The 15402-nt window shown below is 43.0% G+C and overlaps 1 protein-coding gene across 3 annotated transcripts in view; it reads right to left on the bottom strand.

Annotated features, from left to right (window-relative positions):
- WDR7 (WD repeat domain 7) overlaps nt 1-15402 on the bottom strand; it is a 417770-nt gene that overhangs the window by 363866 nt on the left and 38502 nt on the right. For all 3 annotated transcript variants that reach the window (XM_075841243.1, XM_075841247.1, XM_075841253.1), the window contains exons 10-13: nt 10590-10731; nt 8884-9132; nt 7925-8145; nt 4242-4437 (exon numbers count right to left, since the gene is read on the bottom strand). In XM_075841243.1, coding sequence (XP_075697358.1) covers nt 4242-4437; nt 7925-8145; nt 8884-9132; nt 10590-10731 — 808 coding nt within the window. The remainder of the gene's footprint in view (nt 1-4241; nt 4438-7924; nt 8146-8883; nt 9133-10589; nt 10732-15402) is intronic.

Genomic DNA, 15402 nt, shown 5'->3' with positions numbered 1-15402 from the left:
TTAATGGCAATTTTTTTTAAGGCGGCTAAACCTGGACGTACTTGTTGATATTGGATGGAAATACTACGTAACCTTGATATTCAGTACCTACAAGCTCTTACTGAAACATCGGTATATTTTTCTGTGCAGAGTAAAATGTATATAAATTGTTAATCCCAGCCGTATTGCCTTTCTGTTTCATCAATTAGGTCTTTAGTGTCATTGGCTGCAGGCATCAACTCCAGAAAGTGCCTAGGGCCAATGTCTGCAGGGGGAACGATTACAGGGGGGATTAAATGCATCCACTATAGTCAAGCACCGGCACATACACACATTGATCTATACTGTGAGACGTCCAAGTGAGACATAAGCATTCTAGTTCAATAAAAGCAATTGATAAAGAGAATTATACCATAACCAAACAATCAGCAATAGATCAGTAGCCGCTCCGCACTGCAACATGTTACATTCTATTACTACGTGAACTATATCCAGCCGACCTCTGTCCCCATTATTATATTTCTATCAGCTATGCATCAATCCAAAGAATGTTTCTCAATACCATTTATTAATTGGTCACTCATGAACTAAAATAAAAAGATAAGCAACTTATAGCTGCTTTAAATAGTTTTCATTAGAAATCTACCATTTTGTCTCAAACACCTTTGCAGACCTTGAGTCTCCATGGTTACAGACTACAAACTGTGTAGTCTGATCCTGCAGTCATATTCTCTTGTTCTTCTTACTAACCTACCGAATGTAAATTAGCAAGGAGAGGACAGATGGAAAGGCAGTATGACTGCAGGACCAGACTACACAGACTTTGCTTGTAGTCTGTTACCAAGGTAACACATAGGTTCGTATAGCTGTTGGGACAATGTGGCCGGATAATTTTAATCAAGACAATTTGCAAAGTTGTTTAATTTTTTTTTTTTTGTTTGGATGCATTGGTACAATAACTAATGGTTTCAAAAGTGGACATACCCTGGGATATGATGGAAAGCGGTGCAGAAGTACCAAGGTGGACGGATGAGTGAACGCCTCGACGCGTTTCGCCCTGTAGACCGGCTTCGTCAGGGCGAAACACGCGTCGAGGCGTTCACTCATCCGTCCACCTTGGTACTTCTGCACCGCTTTCCATCATATCCCAGGGTATGTGCTGGCCTCTTTTTCCTATATATTAATATTAGCTAGGGTTAGGTTGAGTCCCTTGGCCATTAGTGCCTTTATGTATTGTTAGGGCTCTTCTAGTCTAGCTATTCATCACTGTTCACGAGTTAGGCAGCATTTTGATTATATGTGGGGTCTTGGCTATCCTGTGCCCACGTTTATCTTTTCTCCTGTGGGTTATTTTAACGTGTGCTTTAGCCATTTTTGGATGGTTGACTCTGTGTGTTCATGGTCTGTTCCATCTGACCCTGCTGTATAAACTCTTCCGTGTATGGTTCCTTTTTTATCCTGCATTATGTGATAGTGTACTATATTTAATAAAGATTTTTGTACTCTTGTATATTATTGGTATACTATTTTTTTGAGGGTCATGTCCCTTTTCTTTGGTTCGCTTTTAGGTTGTCTGCTATATTAAGGGACCCTTGTATACGCCATTGGTTTGGTGTGAGGTTTGTTTAGGTTGTTCAAATGAAAGATTAGAGTCTCCTCTTTCATATGCCACCAGAACGACTGTTCTAGGTGGTCCACAGGCCGAGATATGGCTGTTAGAAGTGATCCCCATCCCTCTAGACTGTCTCTCACACTGTGTGAAGCAGCTTCATGCTGATAGGACAACGACAGAGGCTGTGAAGAGGCTCCACCTCAGGAGAATCGCTGCGGTTACCTCCCACTTGTCTAATTAAGGCTCATTTACATATTTAGAAAAATGCTCATAACTTTGCAAATAATAAACTTTTTATAAAACAAATCACACTGTAGTTATCAGCAGCAAAGCGCCAATTAGATTAGTTAGGAGATAGGGAATTGATAAACTGGCGACAGTGTCCCTTTAACCCCTTAATGACCAGCCTATTTTGGACCTTAATGACCAAGCTATTTTTTAAGTTTTTCAATCGTCGCATTCCAAGAGCTATAACCTTCTTATTTTTGCGTCGACATAGCTGTATAAGTTCTTGTTTTTGCGGGACAAGTTGCATTTTTTAATAGCACCATTTTTAGGTACATATTATTTATTGATGAACTTTTATTAACTTTTTTTTGGGGGGGGAATAGAAAAAAATCTGAAATTTCGCCACTCTTTTTTGCGTCCTAAATCTACGCCGTTTACCGTGTGCTATAAATAACAAAATAACTTTATTCAGCGGGTTGTTACGATTGCAACGATACCAAATTTGTATAGTTTTTGTATGTTTTACTACTTTTACACAGTAAAAACACTTTTTTTTCAAAATTATTTGTTTTTGTGTCTCCATATTTGAAGAGCCGTAACGTTTTGTTTTTTTCGCCGATGCGGTTGTATGAGGGCTTTTTTTTTGCGGGACGACTTGTAGTTTTTATTGGTACCATTTTGGAGTAGATGCAACTTTTTGATCACTTTTTATTACATTTTTTTAAAGTCAGTATTCACAGAAAACAGCAATTTTTCCATAGTTTTTTTATTATTTTTTTTACGGCGTTCACTGTGCGGGTTAAATAATGTAATAGATTTATAGTCGGGGTCGTTACGGACGCGGCGATACCAAATATGTGTAACTTTTTTACTTTATTTTGGTTTTTTAATAGTAAAGCATTTTGTAAGGCGAAAAGCTGGGTTTTTCATTTTTTTTCACATTTTTTTTAATTAACTTTATTAAACTTTTTTTCACTTTTTTACTAGTCCCACTAGGGGACTATAGTATGCGATTCTGCGATCGCATTTATAATACACTGCAATACTTTTGTATTGCAGTGTATTAATGCCTGTCCGTTTAACACGGACAGGCATCTGCTAGGTCATGCCTGCGGCATGATCTAGCAGGCATTCACTCCAGGCAGACCTGGGGGCCTTTATTAGACCCCCGGCTGCCATTAGAGACACAGACACTCGGCGATCGTATCGCCGGGTGTCGGTGGGAGAGAGAGGGAGCTCCTTCCCTCTCTCCAAAACCACTCAGAAGCGGTGCACGCTATTGAGCACCGCATCTGAGGGGTTAAACGTGTGAGATAGATACTAATATCGATCTCACATGGCACAGCAGGGACCTCCCAGCCCTCAGCTGCCTCTAGCAGCTGAGAGCAGGGAGATTTGACAGCTCCCTGCTCTGTAAACTTATTCCGATGCCGCAACGTAAAAAGTCTATGGCATCGGAATAAGGCCCGTTAGTGACCGACGTAGAAACACGATGGGTCGGTCACTAACGGGTTAAGCTTGGTGTATGGCCAACCTGCAATGTAATGCACACATGAAACCAGTAGAATTTGGGATTTAGTTTTAAATAGAGAAGAAAACATGAGACTCAAAATCAGATCAAGATGAGTGAAGTGAAGAATTTTGCACAATTTCGCCTCAAAGTGGTAATAAAATAACTATTTTCTAACGAACATCATTTATCTAACATAATTTAATAACATGAAATTAGCGCCACCACTTATTTTCACCACACACATGCTGCCTAAGGGGAGCACAACGGCACTATGCCCCCCACCCCATCAGTATTACTTCACATACAGATCCTTGTCCTGATAGTTTGCTACAATGTATTGGTGCAGGTAAAATATCCCAGTTTAGTACACCCGCGGAATGCCTAAACTGGCTACAATTGTAGCAGACCCTCAGCTGTGAAAAGTACCAGGTCTGTTTGCGCTCTTTAGCTCCTGTACCTCTGCACCCAGCTTTCCCAGACTTCTGACAAATACGGCTCATTATGCAGTAAAACATCTCTAGCTTTCTGTAACTCTGCACCCAACTTTCCCAGACTCCTGAATGACGAATCCACCCGGTTATGCAGTGCATCTCAGTATCCTGTATAACTAGGCATGTTTGCCATTCAGGAGTCTGGGAAAGATGAATTAGATCTCCTACGGTAGCTCTCCCTGGGTATCACGTAGCTTTCTTAACTAATAAATAGCTGTATAAAACATTAGAGACCTCACATAAGAGGGGCGCTCAAAAATCTCTAGTTACTGGTGATTTTTTTTTTATTTGAGGGTAAATGCCCTTTTTAATAAATGAATAACTGAGCGATATTGCGGCACGTCCTGCCATAATAAACCGTCTGTCTCAGGAGCACATGTTGCTATTTTAAGGGTGGAACAGTGTAATTGTACTTTACCGGTATCCATCTGCCAGACATAGACAGAGCCGTCTGAGCAGCCGACCACCAGATAGTCGTCCGATGGTCTCCACTTTATGACTTGGATGGGAAAGAGGTGGCGGGAAGCCAGCATGATGCACTTTCTCTCTCTCAAGCTAAGAAGACCCACAGAGTGATCACTGGCCACCGAGCAGATACAATGCTGCACTCGTGTCTGTAATGGAAAGCAAAGGAGACGATCATTTACTTATAGATCAATACAGGTTCAGAAAAACATTCCCTCCAAAAACCCACTGTAAATACAAAGTCCTTATATAAGTACTTGACTCGTCCTGCCCTAAGAAAAGGCTTAAAGGGGTTTCAGCAATGTTAATGTTTCGTATAATTAAAGGTTATACAATTTTCCAATATACTTTTTGTATTAATTCTTCACTGTTTTCAAGACCTCTGCTTGCTGTAATTCATTATTTACTTCCAGTGGATAAAATTCTGTCCATGGTCATGTGATAGAGACAGAGGTGCTGGGATAGTTAGAAGACACAGCTTTGATACACATACTGTAACGAGCCATTCACCTGTGTGTCCATCACATGACCATGGACAGAAGTTTATCCACTGGAAGAAAGAAATGAATGTTACTACTGACTGACAGCAAACCGAGATCTTGAAAACCGTGTGGAATACAGAAAGTATATTGCCAAACTATACAACTTTTAATTATGCAGAAAAAAGTTAATTAACCGGACAAGCCCTTTAGAAGTGAATGTTTCATCCCCTTTGATAATTTTTTTTCTGTGTGGATTAATTCGGATTATAAAGGAGCTCCAAATCCCCTGCAAAGACATGGCATTAAATGATAAGATTCTCTTTGGCTGTAACCACCACTAGAGGGAGCTGAGGAACTTACTGCAAAGCTCCTCGTAGAGGCAACTACAGGCAGGCAGAATTTTTAAAAAGGGACCGTCACCTCTGAAACCCCCTATAGAAATACATAAATAGCTTGAAAGAGGCAGATTCCAAATCCGTAATCGTTACCTTTCTACTCACTGTGAGCCCGCAAACAGGCCATGAACTGCATGATAAAGCATAGAGAGGACTACTTAGCTCGGTGATAAAATGGAGAGGACTCCTTAGACTAGCGATCCGCAAGGGACGTCATTTATTTTTTCTCTCAGGAAGGCACGTGGCAATTCCGGCCACTGAAAATCCTGCCCCGTATAAACAGTAGTGTCCCATTGAAGACAATTGGGGGCTTTTTACAAGTGTTTTTCACGCCCATTCCACAGTGTGAACAGGGCCATAGACGGTGTTCATGTACTCCAGGCTGGAAGCAAGTCATGGACTTGCAGAAAGACGCAACAGCGCCACCTGAAGGTTATGGTTTGATGGGAGTTGAAGGGATCTCACCCTGGCTGCAAAGACTAAAATCATATTGTTTTCGGACAATCACAAGAGACGTAGTCTTGAGATTTGAGAGCGAGGTTTACAAAAAATGACCGGCTGTAGAAAAGCATAAATAAAAATGCCATATTGCGCGCCGATTTATGAAAATGGCGCACGTTACATAATAGATTTGTCTCAACTCCCGATATACTAAAACAGACTTGCACAATCTAATGGCCATCATACATGAACGCCAGTATATTGTCATATGTAAATTTGCCGTAACCATGACAAGTCACGCCCTTTCGGAGCGGTTTTTTTCCGCATCTCTCTTGCGTGTCGAACAAAACTTAATATGGCGCACGACTTCCATACATATGGGGAATGTGAACTGTGCCATTATTCTAACACACATTATGCCACTTTTATAAGGATGACGGTCATACAGCAGTCACCATCTAGCCCCAGCCAAAACTGTAATGCAGACCGTGGCTGATAACAGTGAACAAAAGCTTGCGATAAAAGAGTGATCTGTACTTCAACATAAAACTTTTTTTCCCTATTAATTCTTAGGTTAATTAAGGTTTCCAAAGAATCTAAATTCCACAATGACTTCATGATACATAATGTATTATAATATTGAACCGCGAAAAAAAATTAGCTGCTTGCTAAATATTCGCCATTGATTTTGTCTAATAGTAATGAACTCCATCTTCTGTATGTTGCATTATTGCCGTCATAGTATTTGTCTTGCAGACGGAACGTTACAGGAACAGCCGCGTATTCTTCTCTGGCCGTCCATTACTCAAGTCGGTGTAACGCGCCCGGTCGGATGCATTATCATGTGACAAATGACATCTCAGGGCTGTTTATACCGGATTTTACTTTATGGCCACGAAAGAAGAAAATTAATTTGACACCCGAGGAAATGACTGGTCTTGTGACGCACGGCAATCTATAATAATGAATTAACTAAAGCTTTTTACTTTTAATTAGATGGTATTTAGGGCAATTATTTTTTTTTTCTTAGAACCGACCATAATTGAGATAATCAAATAGAGATCATGCTGACTGAATTATCTCGGGCTGTGGTTTCAGTGACGGATACCAGAAGAGATAGAAGTGGTTTGCCGCCAATTAACGGAAAGATGATGATGAAGAAGCAGGACCAGTTCCTACGTGAAGGCTTAAAGTCAATTATAAAAACGAAGTGCACAGGACAGGGGTTTGCTACCTGTAGCCCTCCAACGGTGGTGAAAGTAGAACTCTCACAATGCTGGGAGTTGTAGTTTCACAAGAGCTAAAGTGCCATAGGTTGCAGCCCCATGCTCGCAGGTGTCCCCCTTGCAACCCTGGATCCCCTGCCCTGTTCTGCTGAGCACTCGACTCATGTAATTAGGTCACCTCTGTTTTAGAAAAGACATTATTAATGCGGCCAGCAGGTGGCAGTATCACACAGTGAAGCTGCTTCCTGCACCGGTCAAGACTTGATAATAGGAGACAGGAGTTGGTGGTGAATCTTTTCTTGTAGGACATGTGGCTCGACCGTTTCTAATGGATCTGCATGGGGCTGCGCAGTCTGCGCATGGGACACAGGGGCGGCGCCGTCTGCGCATGGGACACAGGGGCGGCGCCGTCTGCGCATGGGACACAGGGGCGGCGCCGTCTGCGCATGGGACACAGGGGCGGCGCCGTCTGCGCATGGGACACAGGGGCGGCGCCGTCTGCGCATGGGACACAGGGGCGGCGCCGTCTGCGCATGGGACACAGGGGCGGCGCCGTCTGCGCATGGGACACAGGGGCGGCGCCGTCTGCGCATGGGACACAGGGGCGGCGCCGTCTGCGCATGGGACACAGGGGCGGCGCCGTCTGCGCATGGGACACAGGGGCGGCGCCGTCTGCGCATGGGACACAGGGGCGGCGCCGTCTCCGCATGGGACACAGGGGCTGCGCCGTCTCCGCATGGGACACAGGGGCTGCTAGGAATTTGGTGCTGTATTTGCTCAGGTAGACATGTTTTTTTTTGCCATACATTTAGAACCTATTTATTTGTTCCATCAGGGGATTTCAAAGTTTTTTTGTTTGTTTTTTAAATGGTCTAATGTACGGGCGTTTCTATATGCTAAAAGCAGGGACATTAATATAAAATATTGTGTACTGGGCACTGAGGACAAAATCGTGCAATAGATGTGTTCTGCAATAGCGCTGAACTCCGATGTGAGAGACGATTCATTGGATAAACTTGACGTGTGCTGGTGTAATAGTCTCTGCTGGAGATACATCAATACTAAGCATTTTCCATTTCATGGGACACTTACGCTGCAGCTGTCTGGTGGGACGAGCAGTTGTGTGATTTCTCCCCCATGAACACAGAAGATATGCTTCATCTCTCCGGAGAAAATGTCCCACACAATTACAGAGAAGTCCACCCCTCCTGATATGAGATATCGCTGGTCATAGCGAGAAGACACTTGGTGGGGATACAATAGGCAGGTTACTTTGTTTCGATGACCACGTAAAGTTCTGTGGGGAGGCCAACCTAAGAAACCAGAGTAAAAAACCATAAGGTCCATTACCAGACAGTTTATATACGGAGACGGATGGACAAAGAACATTCCTACTTAAAACCCACGTCCACCTTTGCAACCATCTTTTTATTGTAAGAAAAACAAAGCAACTTTGCAAAAATCCTGATACAAACCTACTACCGTTTTGTGTATACAGCTCCTATGCAGACTGCAAACAAAATCCTGTAAGTAGTCTGACCCTGCTGTCATGTGTTAACCAACGGACTTTGGAAATCGAGGATTCCAGATTATCAGAGGGGTTCTCCCCAAAACATCAGGCAGTTTACAGCTGCTCCAGATAATTCAGGGTATCGCTAGGCGGAGGAAGTTCCCCTCGAGTTGCCAGGTACACATTTTTGGCTAATCACGTGAGAAGTTGGGCTGTACATTTGTCATGCGATTGGCTACAAAGCGGCATAGGACTGTTAGATTATTTTATAGATATGTCCCAATATGTTCACCCGCCATGCCAGCTGCACCATAGGCAGAACAGGTAATAATCAGTGGCCTATACTCCGCAGATGGACATGCAGTGATATGGCTGGAACCTTCCTGCTCACAAATTCCAATAATAGAAGTATATTAGGGAATTGCTATATATGCAATCATAGGTTCATTACATAAAAGGTGGACCTGTGCTTTAATCATACATCTCGAGTACATCATCATTGCCTGAGGAATCTGATCCGCGATGATTGAGATTTCCTGACCTCTCCGTAGCATGTGTTCTCCTTGCAGTAGCTGAACTATGGCGGTTTGCGTGGCTGGGACAATAATTATACTCCCATCCTCCCGTCCGCAGACCAGACGCCCGTGAGATGGAATGTAGACGCTGGCAGTCACTTTCAGAGGTTCAGTATTGTTTGGCATCACACTGAGCTGATCGATAATGCCCGCAGGACGAGGGTACAGCTTGTCAAAGGCTTCCTGCAGTGATGTGGTTGCAGTGATTTTTAACCCTGAAAAATTGTAACAAAATGAGAGAGAGCTCAGAAATAAGTTTTGAGGAAAGAAAAGCAAATATAATCTCACATAATGATTTACAACATATATAAGTGTGCCAGATCTGGATATATTTACGGTCATATGGTATCGTGTACGGTACCATATTAGTTATTCTCTTTATAGTACAGCATTCAATGGGGCATGAGTACAATACGTCTATGGGTTCGCTGTTTCGGCTCCAGACAACTCAGAGGTTCTACAGAGCTGTAAAAGAGCCGTGTGCAAAGCGAACCATACACATTAGATAATTGTGGGGGAAGGCGGGTGATACTCCTATAATCTATATGGGGGCACAGTCATCTACAGGACCGGTCCAGTGGCATTTCAACATGCGTGATCCCCATCTTTCCTCCCGAGTTGACTGGCAGCTTCTTATCCACTTCTTCCTATGGCAGCGCTTGGCCGATCCAAGCATCCATTAAAGAGGGAGTCATTTGTCGACTGTATGGCCAGAATAAAACACCTTCATTTTTGTTTGTTTTTAGTTTTTCTTGCAGTTTTACCCAAAACATCAGCAACTTAATCTGGAAACAAAGCCACTATGACCAAGTAACCCGAAGGCAAGACGGTTTGCGTTAACGGTATACAAGGCGATGTATCCCAACATGTTTATTATTTTACTCATTAAAACCAGATAGTGGACCACTTTTTTTTCTAATACGTTTTTATTTTTTTAATTGTAGATTTTTTTTAATTCTATTTCATGTACATGTATATTGGGGCAGCCATTTTTCCTGCGCTGCTGTTAACAGCATATAGAGATATGCTCTACAGCAGCCACATGGACCATAGGAACTTGTGAACAGGAGGAGATCCATTCATTTCTATGGGAGAGCTTTTTAGGCATGCTCGGTGACCCGTGCGAGGTCATTGTACAGGGAGGAGGGAAGCAGTTTGTCAATGGTGGATCCGGTTTTATCTCTAATATATCTATATATATGTTACCTGTTAGTGTAATCCTGCCAGTGATGATAATGAGATGACTGCTGAGAAGTAATCTCTACAGAACAGGAAGGGTCAGCCTATTATGAATGGTGGATCCTGTGTTCTCTATATATAGGTGTTACCGGTCAGTGTAATCCTGCCTGTGATAATGAGATGACTGCTAAGAAATTATCTCTACAGTACAGGAAGGGTCAGTCTATTAGGAATGGTGGATCCTGTGTGATCTATACATAGGTGTTACCCGTCAGTGTAATCCTGCATGAGATGATGCCGAGAAGCGATCTCTACAGAACAGTAAGGGTCAGTCTATTAGGATGGTGGGGCACACTTACATATATGGCTCCTCAAAAGTAAACAATATGAAAAGCTTAAAAGAAGCTTAACACTATTATGTGCAGGTAAGCGATATTTCGGAGCTCTGAGCATTAACTGTGAGACAAATGATCTTGTCGGCTTAAGCCTTCACCTTCAATGTTGTCTTGCTGCTCAAGATCATCGGGGACACTCCAGATACTAAGTCTCCCTGAAGAGTCGCCTTGGATAAGAAGTTTAAGGAAAGATACACGGCGTCCATAGAAGAACCTTGTAACCGGAGGGCAGATTAGGAGCTGCAGAACAGAGAGGTGGCAAAATTATAGTAAGTAGCAATAATAACAGAGTTATCAAGACGGTCTGCACCATCGCTGCCAGTACATATCATGCACTGGAGACAATGTGATCAATACAATGTGCTTTCAACCAGCTCACAGCTTAAACAATGGGAAAAATAAATAGCAGGGTTTCTTGTAAGTAAACTCACAGCACACAAAGGACAGAGCCATTAGCTTGTCAGACTCTTCATTTTTTTTCACTCTACATCAACCATGAAAGTGTTAGATCAGCAGGTTTATGGATTAGAATGAATCTGTCGATGTGAACAGTCTGTTGGCTATCCCAATGTTATCACCGTATGATCTGGCCAGGGGTGTCCAGAGATAAGCGTCCCATAGCAAAATCTCCACCGAGAGCTTTTAATAAAGTCTACAGGGTGTCTTATCAGATCAGCCGGTACAGCTGCAGGTCCTGCTCCCGGCACCCCTGGCTAATTTTCCCAAGGAAGCCATCAATGGAAATGTAGTAGACCATGGCAGCCATTTAGATATAACAACATAATAACTAGGACGGCTCGAGCACGCCAGAATGGGAGCTGCTCCTACAGAGATTCTCTCTATTCTGGTTCAGAGTGGGGTCCTAAAAAGGGGAACCTTCCTCTATGACGTGACTGAGCCCTAATAGGGCATATGAACAGGGGTGGTCTTCATGAGACAACCCCTTTAATGTCCGCCATAGTTTCATAATATATCTTTATTGGGGTAAGAATTCACATCGCTCCAAATCCACTGCTTCTCTTCAAACAGTCATAATGATAAAATTCTGTCTTACTGCAACCACCACTAGGGGGAGCTCACTGCCTATGGATTTATACAGCTATAGGATAGGATCTCAATGTGAGATGTAAAAATCTGTATGTAGTAGTGGGCCCCCTTTCATAATGGACCACATAGCAGTCGTGAGGTCTCTACATTAATGCTACCCATAGGAACGCACAGATGAACAATGGAGTTATGAAAAGATTGTACCTGACTCCGAAATCTACAATAAAGCCATAAAAATTGCGACTTTTTACATTCGCTTTACTGAATAATGACTCTGTGGGAAAAACTATACAGCCTAAAATTATAACCAGATGCTGCACTGTATAACTGGATACATCACTTATAAAAAAATAAATTAGAATTAAAAAAAATTAAAAAAACAAAACCCAGGTCAGCCCAAAGTCTATAATAGAGAACCATGAAGTCTCCTTCAGAAAGGCAAATACAGACGATTCAAACCAAAAAGGGGCAGCAGGGGGGGGGGGGGGGGGGGGCACCACAACCTCTTCATTGTAGCAATTAGTGGGGTTCCTTGAAGTTGCACCTCCAACAGTCAGACTATGGCAATATAGGTTAACACACACACAAACATTTAGGCTGCCATACAATGTATTAGATGTAGTGCAGCAAGAAATGTTATGTGTAGGGGTCTAATGACACTGCGTTTATAGCGTCCATTGGACTTGAATGTTGGGAAATATGCCTGACGTATACTTTCAATTTGCAGTACCTGAGATAAGCGTCCCATAGCACTGCATTGGAAAGAACAGCAAGCCATGTTATGGCGCATGCGCTGAACGTACCCTGCAACCACAGTGTGAATAGACAATAACCTGCAGTTTTGTTTTCTTCATTCCCTTTGCTGGTTTCCATAAGTTTAGATTGTCGCTCTTTATGGTCTCCATGTGGTTGGGCTTTTCCTGGTGTGATGTAATAGCGGCGTTATGTACTCTGACCAATCAGATATATTCCCCCTCATGCTGTATCACAAACACTGAGGCAGAGAGACTGCAGTCGCACCCCCTCCTCCCTGCATTCTGTTTACTATTTTACACTACATGGATTTTTGGCGACTGAGGAGGTCTCTGAACACTTGAGCCGTGTTCACACAGAGTTTTTTGACGCAGACAAAGCGCGCCATAGATTTCAAATGGGAGGCGGAGGAGTTTTTCCTGCGAGCGGAAAAAACGCTCGCGGGAAAAACAATCATCATGCCATTTCTGAGGCCTTCTTTGACCTCCCATTGACATCAATGGGAGGCAGAGAAAGCGGTCTTCGCTGCGTTTTTTTTGCCTGCGGCGCTCAAAGGCCGCGGCCGAAAAACACAGCGAATAGCGCGGCAAGGAGAGTACAGGCAGGACAAAATCTGACTCAAAATTCCTTAGTTTTTTGGCCGCGGCAGAAAAACACAGCGAAACACATGGCAAAGAATGCAGGCAGGTCAAAATCTGCCTCAAAATTCCTGAAGGAATTTCGAGGCAGATTTTTCCGCCTACAAAAAACACTGTGTGAACAGGGCCTAACAGAGATCCTGAAGACAGAGAAAAAGGAACTACACTATACTGTTCGGGTAAAAAAAGATGCCTTCTTCCCCGGATAGGATATATTAAAACGCTTAACCCCTTCCCGCTCCTTGACGTACTATTACGTCATGGCAGCTGTATCGTTCGCGCTCCATGCCGTAATAGTACGTCACGGGAGTAACGGCCGTTTCGGCCGTCCTCCCGACACATACAGGAGCTGTGACGCTGCTGTCTTGTTCAGCAGCTGTCACAGCTCCTACAGCGGGGACCGATCGCTGTGTCCCCGCTGATTAACCCCTTAAAAGCCGCGTTCTATAGAGATCGCGGCTTTTTAGGGGTTAAGCTGCCATCGCCGGCCTGCTACGCGATAGCGGCCGGCGATGGTGACTATGGCAACCGGACACCAAACAATGGCGTCCGGCTATGCCATAGACGGAAGCCTAGTGGGTCCTGACAACGTCAGGACCCACTATGCTTGCTGTCAGTGAGTAGCTGACAGTTCTAATACACTGCACTACGCATGTAGTGCAGTGTATTAGAATAGCGATCAGGGCCTCCTGCCCTCAAGTCCCCTAGTGGGACAAAGTAATAAAGTAAAAAAAAAGTTAAAAAAAGATGTGTAAAAATAAGAAAATAAAAGTTTTAAAAGTAATAAAAGTAAAAGTCCCACTTTTTCCCTTATCAGTCCTTTATTATTAATAAAAATATATAAACAAACAAATAAACTATACATAATTGGTATCGCCGCGTCCGTAACGGCCTGAACTACAAAATTATTTCGTTATTTATCCCGCACGGTGAACGCCGTAAAAAAAAATATTAATAAACCGTACCACAATCACAATTGTTTGGTCACTTCACCTCCCAAAAAATGGAATAAAAAGAGATCAAAAAGTCGCATGTACCTAAAAATGGTACTGATGGAAAATACAGTTCGTTACGCAAAAAATAAGTCCTCGCACGGCTTTATTGATTGAAAAATAAAAACGTTCTGGCTCTTAGAATAAGGTAACACAAAAAGTGAATGATTGTTTACAAAACGTATTTTATTGTGCAAACGCCATAAGACATAAAAAAACCTATAAACATCTGGTATCGCCGTAATCGTATCGCCCCGCAGAATAAAGTTAATATATCATTTATAGCGCACGGTGAACGCTGTAAAAAAAAAAGTATACAAAAACAATAGTAGAATTGCTGTTTATTAGTCACCACGCCACCTAAAAATGGAATAAAAACTGATCAAAAAGCCGCATGCACCCCAAGAAAACTACAATGGATTCCTCAAGGGGTCTAGTTTCCAAATTGGGGTCACTTTTGGGGGGTTTCCAATGTTTTGGCACCACAAGACCTCTTCAAACCGGACATGGTGCCTAATAAAAAAGAGGGCTCAAAATCCGCTAGGTGCTCCTTTGCTTCGGAGGCCGGTGCTTCAGTCCATTACCGCACTAGCGCCACAGGTGGGATATTTCTCTAAACTGCAGAATCTGGGCAATAAGTATTAATTGGTGTTTCTCTGATAAATCCTTTTGTGTTATAAAAAAAATGGTATAAAAAGAGTAAATTTCACCTCTACTTTGCTCTAAATTTTTGTGAAACACCTAAAGGGTTCATAAACTTTCTAAATGCTGTTGTGAATACTTTGAGGGGTCTAGTTTCTAAAATGGGGTGTTTGATAGGGGTTTCTAATATATGGGCCCCTCAAAGCAACTTCAGAAATGAACTGGAACCTAAAAAAATAAATAAATGAGGCAATACTTCGCTTCTTACATTATACTGATAATGAGCCGTGCCCACTCCGAGATGACCCCAGTTTTGACCGTTTGTATAAACGGAGACCCCTATTAGACCGTTCCAGTGCCCGGTTTTCCCAAGCATACACCCCCGAGAACTGTATTTCTATTGATGAGTCCCTGGTACATTTTAAAGGGAGGGTTCAATTCCGCCTGTACCTGCCAGGTAAGAGGGCAAGGTATGGCGTGAAGATGTATAAGCTGTGCGAGAGTGCATCAGGGTATACCTACAGGTTTAGGATATATGAAGGAAAGGCCACCCCCAAACCAGACTGCATCCTGGACTACAATAGGTACATGGGAGGGATGGACTTGTCAAATCAAGTCCTGAAGCCCTACAGCGCCATGCGGTGTGGTATAAGAAGCTGGCCGGGCACATCATACAGATGGCTTTGTACAATGCGTATGTGCTACGTCGATGTGCAGGCCAGAGGGGAACTTTCCTGGAATTTCAAGATCTAATCTTTAGGGACCAGGAAGGGGGGGCACCCAGTACTTCTGGAAGCGAGGCCACACGCATCGTACCAGGGCAACACTTTCCAGGAGAA

Source organism: Rhinoderma darwinii, chromosome 1 (genome assembly GCF_050947455.1).
Source record: "Rhinoderma darwinii isolate aRhiDar2 chromosome 1, aRhiDar2.hap1, whole genome shotgun sequence".
Taxonomy (NCBI): Eukaryota; Metazoa; Chordata; class Amphibia; order Anura; family Rhinodermatidae; genus Rhinoderma; species Rhinoderma darwinii.
This window is presented reverse-complemented; position numbering and strand designations above follow the sequence as displayed.